Source organism: Camelina sativa, chromosome 9 (assembly GCF_030686135.1).
Source record: "Camelina sativa cultivar CO46 ecotype springtype chromosome 9, ASM3068613v1".
Classification (NCBI taxonomy): domain Eukaryota; kingdom Viridiplantae; phylum Streptophyta; class Magnoliopsida; order Brassicales; family Brassicaceae; genus Camelina; species Camelina sativa.
In genome coordinates, this window is record NC_141888.1 from 9,709,146 (window position 1) to 9,725,811 (window position 16,666).

The following is a 16,666-nucleotide window of genomic DNA, read 5'->3' on the forward strand; positions in this document are numbered from 1 at the left end:
CATTCATTACGGACCGCGAGATTTATTGTTACAAGGTGATGCCTTTCGGGTTAAAGAATGCGGGTGCAACTTACCAGAGACTGATAAATCGAATGTTCGAGCACCAGCTCGGAAAAACCATGGAAGTCTACATCGACGACATGTTGGTGAAGTCAATGGAAGCTAGCTCGCATCTCACAGATCTGAAAGCTTGCTTCGACATCCTAAATCAGTTCGGGATGAAGCTTAACCCCACAAAATGCACTTTTGCAGTCCCATCAGGGGAGTTTCTGGGATACATCGTCACAGAAAGAGGAATTGAAGCAAACCCGAGGCAGATTAATGCTTTCTTATCTATGAGTTCTCCTAGGACTTTGCGCGAAGTGCAACGCCTTAATGGACGGATCACAGCCCTCAACCGCTTCATCTCTAGATCTACGGATAAATGCCTCCTGTTCTACCAGTTGTTGAGAAAAGGGGGGAAGAACTTTTTATGGGATGCGAAGTGCAAAGAGGCTTTTTCTCAGCTCAAAGCTTATTTATCCGAACCACCGGCTAGGCTAAGCCCGAGTTTGGAGAGACACTTTTTCTTTATGTAGCTGTCTCGGACAGTGCAGTCAGTGGAGTCTTGGTTCGGGAGGAAAGGGGGGAGCAGCGACCAATTTTTTATGTCAGTAAGTCATTTACTGGGGCAGAATCCAGGTACCCTATGATGGAGAAATTGGCCCTAGCAGTAGTCACTTCGGCAAGAAAGCTGCGGCCTTACTTCCAGTCCCATACAATCATAATCCTAACGACGCAACCACTTCGGACGGTGTTACATAGTCCAAGCCAGTCCGGGAGACTAGCTAAATGGTCTGTCGAGCTGAGTGAATATGACATCGAGTTCCGAACTCGAACCTGTGCTAAGGCGCAAGTGCTGGCTGATTTTTTGATCGAACTCCCACTAGCCTCTTCGGTTGGCGACAATGTCGAAGTCCCATGGACGTTGTATGTTGATGGTGCTTCTTCTAGGTCGGGAGCAGGAATTGGGGTCCGTCTCACTTCTCCTACTGGCGAAGTAATCGAGCAGTCATTTCGCTTGGCTTTCAGTGCGTCAAACAACGAAGCCGAGTATGAATCCTTCTTTGCTGGTTTACGCCTCGCAGTAGGGATTGGTGTCTGGAGACTCCGAGCTTTTTGCGATTCGCAGCTGGTCACCAACCAGTTCTTGGGGGAGTACGAGACAAAGGATGGTCGTATGGAGGCTTATTTGTCCACAGCTCGAGAATTAGTCACTAAGTTTGAGGATTTTGAAATCACTAAGATCCCACAAAGTGAAAACTCCGCTGCGGACGCTTTAGCATCTCTGGCATCCACTTCGGATCCTGCGATGACAAGGATCATCCCCGTTGAAGTCATCCATTAGTCACTAAGTTTGAGGATTTTGAAATCACTAAGATCCCACAAAGTGAAAACTCCGCTACGGACGCTTTAGCATCTCTGGCATCCACTCACTTCTCCTACTGGCGAAGTAATCGAGCAGTCATTTCGCTTGGCTTTCAGTGCGTCAAACAACGAAGCCGAGTATGAATCCTTCTTTGCTGGTTTACGCCTCGCAGTAGGGATTGGTGTCTGGAGACTCCGAGCTTTTTGCGATTCGCAGCTGGTCACCAACCAGTTCTTGGGGGAGTACGAGACAAAGGATGGTCGTATGGAGGCTTATTTGTCCACAGCTCGAGAATTAGTCATTAAGTTTGAGGATTTTGAAATCACGAAGATCCCACAAAGTGAAAACTCCGCTGCGGACGCTTTAGCATCTCTGGCATCCACTTCGGATCCTGCGATGACAAGGATCATCCCCGTTGAAGTCATCCAGTTTCCAAGCATCCGACTGGAGAGCTCAAATGTCGTCACCCGAGCAATGAAAAAACAGTTGGCTGCTGAGGAGGCAGCTCGCAAGGCGGCTACGGACTCTTTGCCACCGGAGGACCTAGCCCCCGTTATACCTACTCCGATGGAAGTTCACTCACCTTTGGCTGAGCTAGACGCGAGTCAAATTCCGGAATCATCAAGCTCACCAGTTGACAATCAAGCTGTTATCCCACATACTACTTCGGGCGGTGCGAACTCTAACAGCTGAGGGGCAGGCGACTGGCAGAGCCCAATCTAGGCTTACTTGGAAAAAGGGGAACTACCAACCGACAAATGGGCGGCCAGGAAACTCAAGATTGTCAGTGCACGGTATTGCGTCCACAACGGAATACTCTTGCGCTGAAGTATAGCTGGTCCTTATCTAACATGTGTTGCCGGTAAAGAGCCCGCGATGCTAATATGAGCTGTTCACGACAGTCCCAATGGGAATCACTCCGGAGGTTGGACTCTGGCTTTCAAAATCAAAAGGCAAGGCTACTTATGGCCTACTATGGTCACAGACTGCAAAAACTATTCGCGAGCTTGTGAGAAATGTCAAAAGCACGCCCCGTCAATCCATCAACCTACCAAGCTCCAATCTTCGGTGTCCGCACCTTACCCATTCATGAGGTGGTCTATGGATATCATTGCTCCATTGCATCGAGGACCGGGAGGAGTTTAGTACGTGCTCGCCCTTACCGATTATTTCTCCAAGTGGGTAGAAGCTGCGGCTTACTTGAAAGTAACAAGCAAGGAAGTAGAGCAGTTCGTGCTGAAGAATATAATCTATCACTACGGCGTCCCTCGTGAAATTGTCACGGACAATGGTCCGCAGTTCATCTCCTTGAAGTTCGAAGGGTTCTGCGCGAAGTGGAAGATTCGACTCAATAAGTCGACTCCTCGTTACCCGCAAGGTAATGGACAAGCCGAAGTGATGAACAAGGTCATATTGGCTAACTTGAAGAAACGGCTTGATTCTCGCAAAGGGCGCTGGCCAGATGAACTGCAGGGCGTTCTTTGGGCGATTCGAACAACACCTCGCCGGGCCACAAATGAAACACCTTTTTCCCTGGTTTACGGAGTTGATGCCGTAGTCCCAGCTGACATAGAGGTCCCTGGAGTCCGTACCCCGCTGAACCCACTCCGAGCTGAGGAGAATGAGGAATTCCTACAGGACACTCTCGATACAATCAATGAGCGTTGGGACCAGGCCTTAGTTCGGATCCAGAATTGCCAGAACGCAGTAGCTCGGTACTCTAACTCCAAAATCTGAGGCAGGCCCTTGGCAGTTGGCGACCTAGTCCTCCGAAAAGTCTACGAGAACACCGAGGAGCTCAATGCATGGAAGCTGGGAATTAACAGGGTGGGACCGTACAGAATTACTCGCGAAGTCCGAAATGGAGTTTATCAGCTCGAGGATTCAGAGAGAAAACCAGTCTCGAGGTCCTGGAATTTTTTACACCTTAAACTCTTTTACAGTTAATCTTTTTTTATCGAACTACGTTTAAGCTTGATCCCGATAAGGGTACGTAGGCAGCCCTCTTCGGGTCCAGCTATCCATATTAATAAAATTTAAAGTTTTCTTAAACTTTTTTGTTAATAATGGTTCTAAAAAAAAAGCCGAAGTCAGACTTCGCATATATCATACAAAGCCGAAGTCAGACTTTGCACATATCATTCAAAGCCGAGGTTCAACTTCGCAAATCTAAACCGAAGTTCTTACTTCATACTCAGCTTTACTTATTAAAGTCGAAGCTTAGTTTTGCAAAACTCTAATCTAAACCGAAGTTCTCACTTCGTACTCAGCTTTACTTATTAAAGTCGAAGCTTAGTTTCGCAAAACTCTAATCAAAACCGAAGTATTCACTTCGTACCCAGCTTACTTGTCAAAGTTAAAGTTGAGGTTTAATTTCGCAAACTCTAATTAAAACCGAAGTCCTCACTTCGTACAAATTATCGCAAGTTAATACCAAAGTTGTATACTTCGCATTCTTTCTCACCCTAAGTTAAACTAAGTTGTGGGGATTGAGTTCGCAAAAGGTAAAATTCTTTGTTTCAAAATGCTCGAATGCGGAGTGGTCACCGTGACCAATAAAACTCCGAAATAAGTTCAAAAAGAAAAAAGCAACAAACGGGGGGCAACCTGTGCCTAAACAACCCCGGAGTAAAAAGCTATTGAGTAGGGGGGGGGGGGGGGAGGATCTGATGCCGCGTCAGGAAGGACCATGCTTATCTCTGCAAGCTCCGCTTCCGACCTCGTATTCGCCAGAAAGTTGTCCATTCCCTGCTTCGACATTTGTCCGAGGTTAGTGCCGGATTCGTCGATCGTAATGCTCAAAGGGTGCTCGATGCACAAGAGCTCGGGCGTTTCCACCAAGAGGTCGGAGAATACAGAAAGGTCGAGATCATGGAGGGTTACCTTTGAAACTTTTCCGTCGGCCTCCTCCTCGTCGGCTCTCAGAAGTCCGAGCTCAGCATCCATATCTTGGATCTCTCCCCTAGAGATCTCCTCGATCAGCATCCGATTAGCCTTAATCTCAGCGGCTCGGATCTTGAGTGGAGTTAGTTTCTCCCTCTCCTCGAAAGTGACCCTTATCTCTTCGACCAAAGGGCGGAGAGTTTGCCTCATTGCCTGCCTCTCCTCTCTCCGAGCTCTCTCAATTTTGCAGCTGTTGCCCGCTTCCAGCAGCTGATTACGGATCTCGATTTTGTGCAACTTGTTCTTCGCCGCTTTTGCATCCTCCGCGGCCTCATAGTAGAGGTCCCCCGCCTTCTTTAGCTTGTCTCGGAGGTATTCGTTGGCAATTCCGAGGTCGAGCACCTGTACCTCGGCTTTCTTCATCCGAGCCCGGATTTGTTCGGCTCTCTCCACGGTAGTAGCGTTCTCAGCTTCTAGCCTAGCATACTCCTTCACTTGGGCTTCCAGGTCAGCAATCTTTTCTCGAAGAAGGCTCACCTCGGAAGATGAGGGAGAGGCAAACATCTGGTCTTCATAAGACGCCACCGAGGAGTTGAACTCGATCATCAGCTGGGAAAGCGCAGTTCGTTAAAAAACAGCGAAGGAGGTAAAGAAAAACAAAAACTGAGGAAGTATGTGTCACTAACCTCGCCAATCTTGTCCGCAAAACAGAAGAAGTTCGCACGGTTGAGCTCGGACATGTCCGCAAACGCCGGAACCCAAACTCCTGGCCGAGTGTAGCTCCTCATCAGGTCAGCTGGGGATGCGGGGGGGAGCTGAAATGTATGAGCAATGTTATTTTACTTGGTCCCCGAGACCCAACAAGAAAAAAAAAAAAAAAAACCTCGAGTTATCATTACGTCGGGGGGAAGGACGACGTTCCTTTGAAGGCAGATTGCCAGAGGAATCCCCGGACTCCTTTGTAGAGGGAACTTCCTTAGACCTCCTCTCCGAGGAAGGACCCCTATCTTTCGAGCTGGACTTACCAGTCCGAGCTCGGCTCTTCTCACGAAAAGACAAGGAAGTCTCAGGCTCCTTCCTCTTTTTGGACGAGTCCGCCCGCTGGGAGCTGACCTCGACGGAGGGAGTTATAACCTCTCGCGGCTCGTCACTAGAGTCCGCTACGACAATTACGGAAGGCTCGGGTGGACTGGGCAGGGGCCCGGAACCCCCTGTAAGAGGCTGGGAAGGGCCAGCAGGGGATGCCAAAGTCCCGTCTACCTTAGGGGTAGATGGACCAGACTTCTTAGGGAGGCGAGCTTTGCCCTCGGCAAGCGCTGCCACCATGTTTAACTTCGCCTCCCTCTCAGGGATTCGGCAAGCCCTTTCCTCTCTGTAGTTAATCTCCGAAGTGCTTATGGGGTCGGAGCAAATGAGAGAATGTCCCCTGAGCCGCGCTGTGGATTCTCTAATCCTTTCAGACGAAAAGGAGTCCCAGGCGATCGGACCCTGGCTGCAAAACCTCGAGAAAAACTCTGTGAAGGTAGGGCAAAGAACCCCGGGCTCAAAGTGATCTGAGACAGGAACGACAAGGAGTAAGTAGCAAAAAAAAATATATATATATTAAGGACACCTAACTAAGAACACCGGTCTACCAATTTTCGAAGTCCACTTCGATATGTGTGAACTTGCGAGGTGGCCAAATGTGAGTCCGCCACTTCTCGTCCTTCTCGGGGAAGTCATCAAGACCTTCAGTCCAGAAAGCGGACTTACGTAGAGCGTGCCCTTGGTGCGACCTATCTTCACCGTGTACACTTGAAGAAAGTCGGCCAGGGATAGTTTGTAGTCAAACTCTTCCCCCAGAGTTTGCAGACACATGACGGTTCGGACGAAGTTCGGGCACATCTGGGGGAGAGCGAAACCTAGTTTGAACATCATCTTTACGATGAGTTCGGGGAGGGGAAACGACAGACCACACGCAGAGAAAAATATCTTAAACGCGCAACAGTACCCTTGAGGGGGACTCTCCGCGGATTCGTGAGCCTCCGGGAACTTGATCTCGATCTCCGGCGGAATCCCAGTGGACCCTCTAATCTCGGCTATATTCTCCGCCGAGAGAATTGATGGCTGATGAGGGCCGTAAACACCCGGGATCAAAGGTCTCGTGGCTTTACCCGACGAAGATTTCGGAGGAGACATACTTTTTGAGTAATGTTTGTGAGAAGAGGAGGAAGGATGAAGAACTTTCCGGCGAAAGCAAAGAAACAAACAGAAGAAGAGAGAAAACGCAGAACAAAAGGAAGAAAATGCAACTGGGAATTAAGAGTAGAAGAGAGAAGTCGAGTTTACCTTTATACACGGAACCAGGGAGCAATGATTACCTGGGGAAGTGAAAGGTCTCGGACCGCTTTTCTTCTCTCTTATAGCTAACACGTTACCTAGTGGGCCCCAAAGCCTGTTTGGGAAGGCAAATCTCATCATCACCACGATCAAATCGTGGGGATACGGGGAATATTCAGTTTCCCAAAACTGATCCCTTGAAGGTCAAAAGTCCCCCGAACTGCCCAACTCGGGAGACTTGGGGGACAACTGTTGTACCCACGATTCGTCATCTCGGGAAACAGGCAAAGGGCCTCGGCCAGGCACAACAAATGGGCCAAGGGCATAGCACTGGTCGGCCCATCAGGCCCACAGAAAAGAAGAGAGCGCGGAGAGGTGTCGTGTTAGTTAGCTCGCAGCTCGAGCTCGGTCAAAGATTCCCGCATTTAAGAGGATTAATTAGGACGCGAAGATCGCGTCCTATTAATTACACATTAATTAGGTAATAAATTGGTCTGTATAAATATGTAAGGGGGGGAATGTTTGTAAGGATGGAACAATTTTTCTGAAAAAGCAATACAATACAATTCAAACATTCAAACACTCTCAATTCAGTCCGGAACCTTTAACGGTGATAAGCTCCTCCACACTTAAATCACTTCGGAAGGAGAGAGCTGATCTCAGTTCTCACAGTCATGTCTGATCATGCACCGCAAAGCCCAGAGGAAATCTTCCACTTCAGCATATAAGGGGAAGAGACTATGCCGAAAATTGGTGGCTCCCATAGTCGGTGACGAATCCTGAAACAACGTACAAAAACATCCTGCAACTGCAAATTTATCACTCTCTTTCCATGATCCATCTATGAAGCACCGATAACCCGAATAAAAAGTGGGAAGGGAATCTGCAGCCACCCTCGGCCAAGGGTTAGAATTATCAGGGTTGAGGGAAGATCCTCAACCTCACTCTCCACCTGAGCTTGCTGCCATGTTGTCGCCTCACCTTCCGCTATCCGAACAAACTCGTCAGGCTGCTCGTCCTTATTCTCAAAAACTCGTGTGTTCCTTGCTTTCCAGATATACCACATAAGCCAAGGAAAAGCCGATATTTGCGAACCTAGACTTTTAGGGCCCAAAAAATGATCCACATTTGCATACAGAGACTCTGTCGGAAAATAGTTTGGCTCCACCGGTACCTGAGATAAAGCCCAGTCTGGCGAGCCGGAGGACACACAAAAATGGCATGATTTATTGTTTCCTCATCGGCACCACACCTTGCACAGCCCGAATCACAAGTAATACCTCACCGCCTCAAATTTGCCGATACCGAAATGCATCCTGACAAAACTTGCCACATAAAATGTTGTATTTTTGGTGGACAATGAATCTGCCAAACCCTGGCTAGAAGAGGGATAATCTCTGGACCACAACCAAGGGCCTGAAACGTCCTAGGTGCTTCCCTACGTTCCGTATGGTACCCTGACTAAACCGTATACTTCACTATTTTCGTAAAATGCCAACCTATAGAATCTGCTTTATGGCAACTTCCTATAGGTAAAGCCCCTATCAATGCGACAACCAGCGGGTAGAAATGCTCGTTGAGCAAATCCATATGCCATATATTTGTTTGACGATCAATTAAATGAGTCATTTGGAGAGAAGGGTCCTTAAACGGACCCTTACTTAAAGCTGGTCTCGGGAATTGAGCTGGTACCCAGGGATTTGTCCATATATAAATAGATTCCCCAGAGCCAACCTTTTAATAAGCCATTTGTATACCAAAGATCTAGCAGAGACAATACTCCTCCACCCATACGATGGAGAGTATGATGGAATCAGTTCCATTGGGTTCGAGTTCTGATAATACCTACTTTTGAAAACCCTGGCAATCAGTGAGTCCGGAGCCTCAATCAGCCGCCATAACTGTTTAGCCAACAACGCCGAATTAAAATCATCAATATTCCTGAAACCCAGTCCGCCCACCTGCTTACTACAACATAATTTCTCCCAAGCTAACCAATGCATACCCCCTGACTGGCCATTGGTACTCCACCAAAAGTTGGCCACTGCACCAGTAAGTTTAGATGTGATTGCTTTCGGTAACCGAAAACAAGACATCACAAATGTCGGTACAGCAGCTGCAACTGATTTAATCATCACCTCTTTTCTCCCTTTTGAAAGCAATTTCGCCGTCCAACCATTCGTCCGACCCTGCAGTCTATCTCGAACAAAAGAGAAAACCTTCGTTTTAGACCCATCCAAACTCTCCGGTAAACCAAGATATGATCCCGTACCGCCCAAATTTGTTATCCTAAGAACCCCCTGCATCTCTGCCTTTGCCACCTCATCAACCTTATGACCAAACTGAATTGAGGATTGATATATCATGGTTTTGTGGTTTTTAACCATGATATAATGAGTCTTTTAGAGTCTTTTGATGTGTTTTCTAGGATGTTTTTGAGTCTTTACAGGTTTTCTAGGATTTTGGCATGAAAGGAGCAAAATGGAGCAATTTGGATCATTTTGGAGCATCAATTCAGAAGAAACGAACTTGGAGTCAGAACAGAGAGGGAGTGTCGATCGACACTGCCTTAGCATCGATCGACACCATGTTCAGCCACCGAGAGAAGCCAATTTGGAAGTTTTACAAATCTGCCCCAAAGTTTTCCATATTTGCAACACAAGTCCCTGACGTATTTTAGGACATATAAATAGTATTTTTAGGTTTTCCAAACCATTAAGTTATTTTCTAGCAAGTTTTATTTTCTTCAACCCTGAGAGATTTTGAGAGCTTTGGGAGAGAGAGAGATCTGAACTCCTTTGTAGAGAGAAGAATTTCTTGAACTCCTTCTTACTCTTTTAATATATATTGCTTATTATTCAGAATTATGTTTTGTTCTTCATTGAATATGTCTGAGTAGTTTGCTTGTTAGGTTCAGGATTTTTCATAGGGTTTTTATAAATTATTAGATCTCTTTATTTAGGATTCATTATCTTTCTAGTTCTTCATCAAAGGTTATTCTTCATATTAATTCTTGATTGATCACCTAGAATTAGTAATTTAGGAAAATAAATTGATATGAGAATATAATTGATTTTCCTGATAAAACCTTTGATGAACAAAATTACTTTCTGCAAAGAGATTTGATTTAGTAATTTTGTGAACAATCTAAACCTGTTTTCAAAGCTGATTTTTAACCTTGAATTTTGCAAAGAGATTTGAATTTTCTGGTTTTAAATTTAGAAAATATTTGCAGTGAGAAATGATTTATTTTACAAAAATGTTTAGAGTTCTAGATCTGTTATTAATTGCTTGAATCCTATTAATTTATTGATTGATTTAATAATTTGTAATTTCCTGAGAAATTCCCTAGACCTAGCTTTTTGATCCGCTGAATTTACAATAGCTTTTATTTAATATTTTGCATTGATTTTCTTTATTTAAATTAATTTGTTTAGCTTAATTATAAAACTCTTTAATTTATTGTGTAGTCTTGAGTCCTTGTGGAATTCGACCCCTAAGTACTGCAGTGATCTCTTAATTTGAGAGAGTAGCTCTAGGGTAAAATTGAGCATATCAAATTTTGTTTTCTTTTCTCTTGTGTATTTCAGGTGTATGCCTAATAAACCTAACACAAGGAGCAACAAGACTGGTCCAATTCTGAAATTTTCAAACCAAGAGTTGGGAAAACTTGAGCGTGAGAACAGAAGAGCAACCAAATCCTTGAAGATGGTTAACCCAATCATTCTAATGCAAGATGAGGATGGTACTTTGAGGGATCAAGAGGGCCACTTGTGCAATGAGCATGGCCAAAAGCTTGATGAAGAAGGAAATGTGATTGCTGAACCTGTTGTCAACGAGCAGGCTGTTGTGAATCAGCAAGCTGCTGTCGTTGATGGGCCAAATCTTGGTGTCGATCGACACCAACCAGAGGGTGTCGATCGACACCCACCTGCAGCAGACGTACGTGGAGCTGCCAACCACGTCCAGAACCCAGTTCGAAGACAGGATCAAAACTGAGATTTGATCAGGACCATTGCTGACTACAACCGGGCTGATTTTGTGTATGAGAACCGGTCTGCTATTGTTCCTCCTCCATTCCAAAGGAATGATTTTGAGTTGAAATCGACTTACTTTCAACTAGTTGGGCAGAGACCTTTCTCTGCTTTGCCCAATGAGAAGTCTTTGGACCACATTGAGCATTTTGAGGATCTTGTGACTAGTATCAAGGCTAATGGAGTCACTGAAGACTACATCTTCTGCAAACTCTTCCCTTACTCACTTGCAGGAGAGGCATCTCAGTTGTTGAAATAGTTGCCAGCTAGATCATTGACAAATTGGTGTGATGTCAAGGTAGCGTTCCTCAACTACTTCTATGATGATGCAATGTCAGATGAGTTGAGAATCAAGCTGTCCTCTTTCAAGCAAAGACCAGATGAAGCTTTCAAAGCAGCTTGGGTGAGATTCAAGGCATACCAAAGGGACTGTCCACACCATGGTTTCTCAAGGGTTCAATTGCTAAGTATCTTCTTCAGAGGGTGTGACGGGGAGTATCAGCTAGCTTTAGATGCTGCAAGTCATGGAAATTTCAAGATAATATTTCCAGAAGAGGCTGAATGTTTTATTGAGAACTTAGCTGCTAGCAATAGTACTAAGAGAGCAGATGCTGAAAGGAAAATATTACATGGAGGATTTGATTCAAACCAGCTAGCTTCTGTTAATGCTAAGCTTGATTCAGTTCACAATCTCCTGGTTGGTAAGAAATCAGTTCACTTTGCTGCTGAAGTTAAATAATTTGAGCCACAACCTGAGACTGGGAATGAAGAAGCAGATGTCAACTTTGTATATGGGAATCAGGGTCAGAGATTCGGTAATCATCAAAGCAACAAGCCTTATAGTGGGAACTTTTCAGGCTATACTCCCAAACCGGATTACCAGAAGCAGCAACAGAACAATGGTTATACTAGAACCTATGGGAACTCATCTTATCAGTCTCCTCCTCCACAGACTTCTTCTGAGAGTAGAATGGAAGCCATGCTTGAACAGCTTCTTCAAGGATGAAACACATCTTTTGTATGGGTGAAGTGATGAATGTATGGAATGATGAAAGATGAGATGAATGGATGGCAGGGTGTTTCAATTCCCCCTATGCAATTGTAGTACACAAATCCGTGAAACAGAGCAACACAAGAAAAACAGAGCAATACACAAGCGAATCAAATAACGATCAAACAACATGATTAAGACTTAAAAATCAATAAACAAGGAAGGCCTTGAGGAGGGATTCATGGGCTGGACTAATGATTGAGGTCATCTAACTTGGTCAACAAATATCAAACAACTTGAGCTAATCTCTAGACATATAATTCTAAGACATGTTTAATCCACTCTCATGGCAAGAAACAATCAAACTCATGCATCTCTAGACTTGTTCTCACAAAGTAAAGAATCTACACAAGCAGGCATTAAGCAATATATCTCATACCAAACAAGACCTCTAATTCTTAGCAAGCCTAATGGTAAGCTCTAGATCTAGCCTTATCTATGCTCCTTAAACATTGATGTGACGCTAAGATGCTTGAAATCAAACCCTACCCTCTCAGTTATAGGATCAGCATTAAGAACATCTAGCCTAGAAGAGATTCTACCACAATCAAGCTTGACCAAATCAAACAAACCTCAAACACAATCCAGCCTAACCCATCCTCAAGATCCTAAGAAACTACTCACAAGAACACATGATGAACATCAAACTCATAAACCTAGAAAATACTGAAACTTGCATCAAATGAAAGATAAAGCAAAGATCTACAATATTGGAGAAAGAATCAAACTCGAATTCTCAATTTTCTGAAAGTTATGGAACCAACAATATTGAAGAATCTAGTGTTTTCTCTCTTAAAAGAAGTACAAGATCTAATAAAAATTAAAGTGCAAAAGGAATAATTCCCAAAAGGGTAAAAACTAGGTTTTTGACTATCTAAAAAGCTGGACTCCTTGGGTGGCTGCTGGTACAAGCCCTTATATAGAAAAAGTAGTGGAAGCCCTAAAAATGCTAAAAGCCAAAATAGCTAGGCGGCTCAGCCAACTCGACCCGGTGCTCGGTCGAGTTGGCTTCTCTCGTGCATCTTCCACTCGGTCGAGTCCCTCTCTGCACACGGTCGAGTGTCTGGTCGAATGGGCAGTCGAGTGGGACTCTGGACTTTTTTTCTTCAGCCTTAAGTCTCTTGCTTTCTCCTATTGTTTGCTTCACTTCTCCTCAGCATTGCTTCCATGCTCCTTAAGCTCCAAAAATCACCTGTTTATGCATGAAAAGATACAAATGCAATGCAACTATACTCTAATGCATGATTAGTCCTAAAACTATGCAATAATGGTCAAAATGGATAGCAAAAGATGCAAAAGATGTGAATAAACTAAGGGAAAACAGGGTAAAATATATGAACATCAACAACCCCAAACTTAGTCTTTGCTTGCCCTCAAGCAAATAAACAAGACATAATAAGGTAGGTGAGGTTTGAAAGTGAGATCTCAGCTCCTAAAGCTTGCAAATAGACCATCTAGAATCAATGTCCAAGTTACTAGTACTATGATGCAAGTTGAATGAGCTGTACTTAAAGATTTTAGACAAGCATATCACAACCTTTACCGATTTGAGCCTTAGATGTCCACATGCATTCAAATCAATCATTTCCTTTAACATTCATTAATCAAGAACATGGATCAATTCTATGCAATGCTTAAACTCATTTGGCTTGGAGATAAAGGCTTTGAGACAATGTTGGTCTCTTTTTAGAGTGGGGCTTATCAATATCAAGGTTCTCTCATAAAAAATGGATTAAGCTTTAGAAGAATGCTAAAGGTAAGAACACTTAGACACATACAAGAACAAAACCTTGTCTACCCAAAGGCACCCAAAGTATTCATACTACAATCTAAAGCTTAATCCATTTTTTAACTTCTTCTTTTCTCTTTCACCCTTTTCTCTTTTGGGTTTCAAGTGTTAGGAGAGGTTTCTTATTTGATCTTTCTAGTGGGATGGGGGATTCTTATTTATTTGCTATGGTTCTATTTTTTTTCTTCTTACTCTTAAGACATACAAGCATTTTGCTTGACTTTTCTGTTCTTTCTTTTCTTTTCTTTAACTAGAACCATCTTCAACAATTTTTACTTCCCATCCTTTCACTAGACTTTGCTTAAACACATTCTCCTCTTAAAGACTCTATCCTTTTTCTTTCTCTTTTTCCTCTTTTCTTTTCAAAACAGCCAAGTCCCAAACCCAACAAGTAAACCACCTAGTCCTATCTAGTTTGAAAAATGCAAACTAGAACTACACAAGGCTTTACTCTTGTCAGTTCAAACCTAACACTTTCTACCAAGCTCAATCCCAAAAATAGGCCTCACACACACAAGAATAAACATGGCTTGAAAGAAGGGTTGGTTAAGGGGTAGGGAAACTGATTTTTAATCAGCTACTTGGATCAACAAGAGTGGTAAAAAGGAGAAAGATGATCCAAATATGTATATGGTATCCATGAGTTTAAAGCAATGCACACATTGATAATTGGAAGTCAATATTAGGTTCTTATAAGTAGGAAATGGTGTCAAATCTCAACATGCTTCAATTTAGACCAAATGCAATATAGGAATTCAAGGCTTGGTTCAATCTTATGCTTCTAACTACTCAACTAGCATCAAAGTACTATTAACTTGGGCATTGATCTTAGTCTAGTGAATTAACCAAGCTAACAAGGCAAATTAATCATAGATCCCTAATGCAAATATTATACAATCCTACATGAAACATGCTAAACAAGATCCTAATATGCAATGAAAACTACATGAACACTCTTTTTTTATAAAGATTTTGCAAAAAAATTTGAAATTTTTAGGGTTTTTCTATGCCTTAGATGCTATGCAAATACTAACATGATGATGCTAAAAATTTGAAATAAGAACACAAAACACAATGTCAAATGCTATCTCAAACCCTCCCCCAAACTTAAATCACATAGTCCTCTGTGTGAAAGAAATTTGATTGAGGATTCAAGATCAGAAACAAAACATAATATGAAATGCAATGGTATTTACAAGTGAAGGTGATAGTGGTACCTCAAGGATTGGAGAAGAAACTGTCCACATCCTCTTGCATGCTGTCAAATGTGTAGTTGGGGTCTGTATGGTGACTTGGAGATGGAGATTGGGGCAGCTCGACGATGGCAACCGACTGGGACTCGGTCGAGTACATGCTCGAGTGGGGGGGGGGGGGGGTTGAGCTGGACTGCGGATGTTCTTTTCTTCTCCTGTTTAGACTCACTTGCTTCCCTGACCATGAAAACACCAAAACAAAGGTCAAAATACCAAAATCCTAAGCAATATATACAGAGATACCTTAGGGACTTCCTCCCTTGTGAGCTTGTTTAAAGTCACTAAGCTTGACTTCTATAGCTCTTCAAGCTTGAGGGGCATCCTTGAGAAGCATTGTGCATTTCTCATGTGTCTCCTTTTTTCCCAAGTATTTCTGGTGTGCTACTGTAATAGTTCGTGATCGGTTGTATCTTGGGATTCATAAATCGTGATTGTCCGAAAGCACTTACGGCCGATTTATTGAATTAAGGAAAGAGATATCATATCTCGCCTCCATGATTTATTTACTGTTTTATATTATGCTGTTGTGCTGTTGTAATTCGTTCTTGATTTCGTTATTTAAATATAATTCGCATATTTTCTCAATTCAATTTTCGCGCTCCTAACACTTACTAAACCGTACATGTAGCTCACAACAAAATATCAGACATCTTCCCATTCTTAACTAGAATTGCACTAGTATAACCTTCAGATTCAAAGACAATGTAGAAGCTTTTTATAAAAAACTTTTAGGGACTTTATAACTAAGGAAAATCATAAAAGATACCTAACTGCTCCAGCTAAAATCAAAATCTTCCATAACCCAATTCTAGAAAAGTGAAACAAAATAGTTGTCTTCTTCGAGCTCCGTAAAAGTGTCGAGAGAGACGAAGTCGAAGAATAAGAAAAAATCCTCATCCAATTAGAAAGAGACCCGATAGGAGTATTAGATATCATGGTTTACTTTGGTTATGTGGATTGGTTAAAATCCAGTTATGTCGGTTTATATCTTAGTCAAGTATATAAACTAAGAATGTAATTAGGATCAGATTAACAGCTTGTAACAAACTTTTATTGGATTAATCAAAATGGTGTTTCTCACCTTTCTCTCCTCCGTCGCTCTCATCTTTTCCGTTTAACCGGATCTTAATATGGTATCAGAGCTCTATAATTGAGTTTCTATCGCTTATGCATCTCGCGACGGAGATGAGTTTTCCGATTTGCTCTTGTTTTCAGTTTGTTCAAGAATTATTCGCCGTTGTGTGCGATTTTCTCATCGGAGTCTTCTATACCTTTCTGATTCTCTTAATTCTCTTTTGATTGACCTTTGTGAGCTCGAATCTTTCTTTTGAGTTTTATTTTCGTCTCACTTTTCTTTGGATTTCTTGTTCTTGCTTTAAGAATGGGATCTTCTGGTAATGTTCCGGTGACTCGACCTCCCACTCCGATTCCAGTGAATGGACCACAGCAGTATCAGACTGATCAGTATGAGAATCCATATTATCTCCATAATGCTGATCACGCAGGACTTGTTCTAGTTTTGGATTGTCTTGTGACTGCTTCGGATTTTCCTTCTTGGCGTCGTTCGATGTGGATGGCTTTGAATGTCAGAAACAAACTACGCTTTATTAATGGTACTATCTCTAAAACTTTTGAAGAACATCATGATTTTGGTGTATGGCTGAGGTGTAATGATATAGTTTTGACTTGGTTGATGAATTCTGTGGATAAGAAGATAGGACAGAGTTTACTTTTCATCCCTACTGCAGAAGGAATTTGGAAGAACATTTTATCTAGGTATAAGCAGGATGATGCACCTAGGATCTTTGCTATTAAACAGAAATTGAGAAAGATTTTCCAAGGTTCAATGTATGTCTCGGCTTACTATACTTGTTTGATGACATTGTGGGAAGAGCATAAAAATTATGTTGAGCTTCCGGTTTGTACTTG

The 16,666-nt window shown here is 43.0% G+C and overlaps 1 protein-coding gene across 1 annotated transcript; it reads right to left on the reverse strand.

Annotated features, from left to right (window-relative positions):
* Nucleotides 1-3,279: 3,279 nt before the first annotated feature.
* On the reverse strand, nt 3,280-6,469 carry LOC109126387 (uncharacterized). Its single transcript, XM_087465417.1, has 5 exons — nt 6,244-6,469; nt 5,191-5,844; nt 4,978-5,087; nt 4,097-4,900; nt 3,280-3,318 (listed from the first exon to the last, which is right to left on the reverse strand). The coding sequence occupies exons 1-5, from the start codon at nt 6,467-6,469 to the stop codon at nt 3,280-3,282; spliced, it is 1,833 nt and encodes a 610-aa protein (XP_087321543.1).
* Nucleotides 6,470-16,666: the final 10,197 nt, after the last annotated feature.

What these genes read in the sequence shown, in the direction of transcription:
- LOC109126387 (XM_087465417.1), bottom strand. Translation starts at nt 6,469, where the DNA reads ATGTCTCCTCCGAAATCTTCGTCGGGTAAAGCCACGAGACCTTTGATC. An exon ending in GATATTTTTCTCTGCGTGTG is followed by an intron (nt 5,845 to 6,243) that starts GTCTGTCGTTTC and finishes TTCCTGTCTCAG; the next exon opens with ATCACTTTGAGCCCGGGGTT. An exon ending in TTGCGGACAAGATTGGCGAG is followed by an intron (nt 4,901 to 4,977) that starts GTTAGTGACACA and finishes GCGCTTTCCCAG; the next exon opens with CTGATGATCGAGTTCAACTC.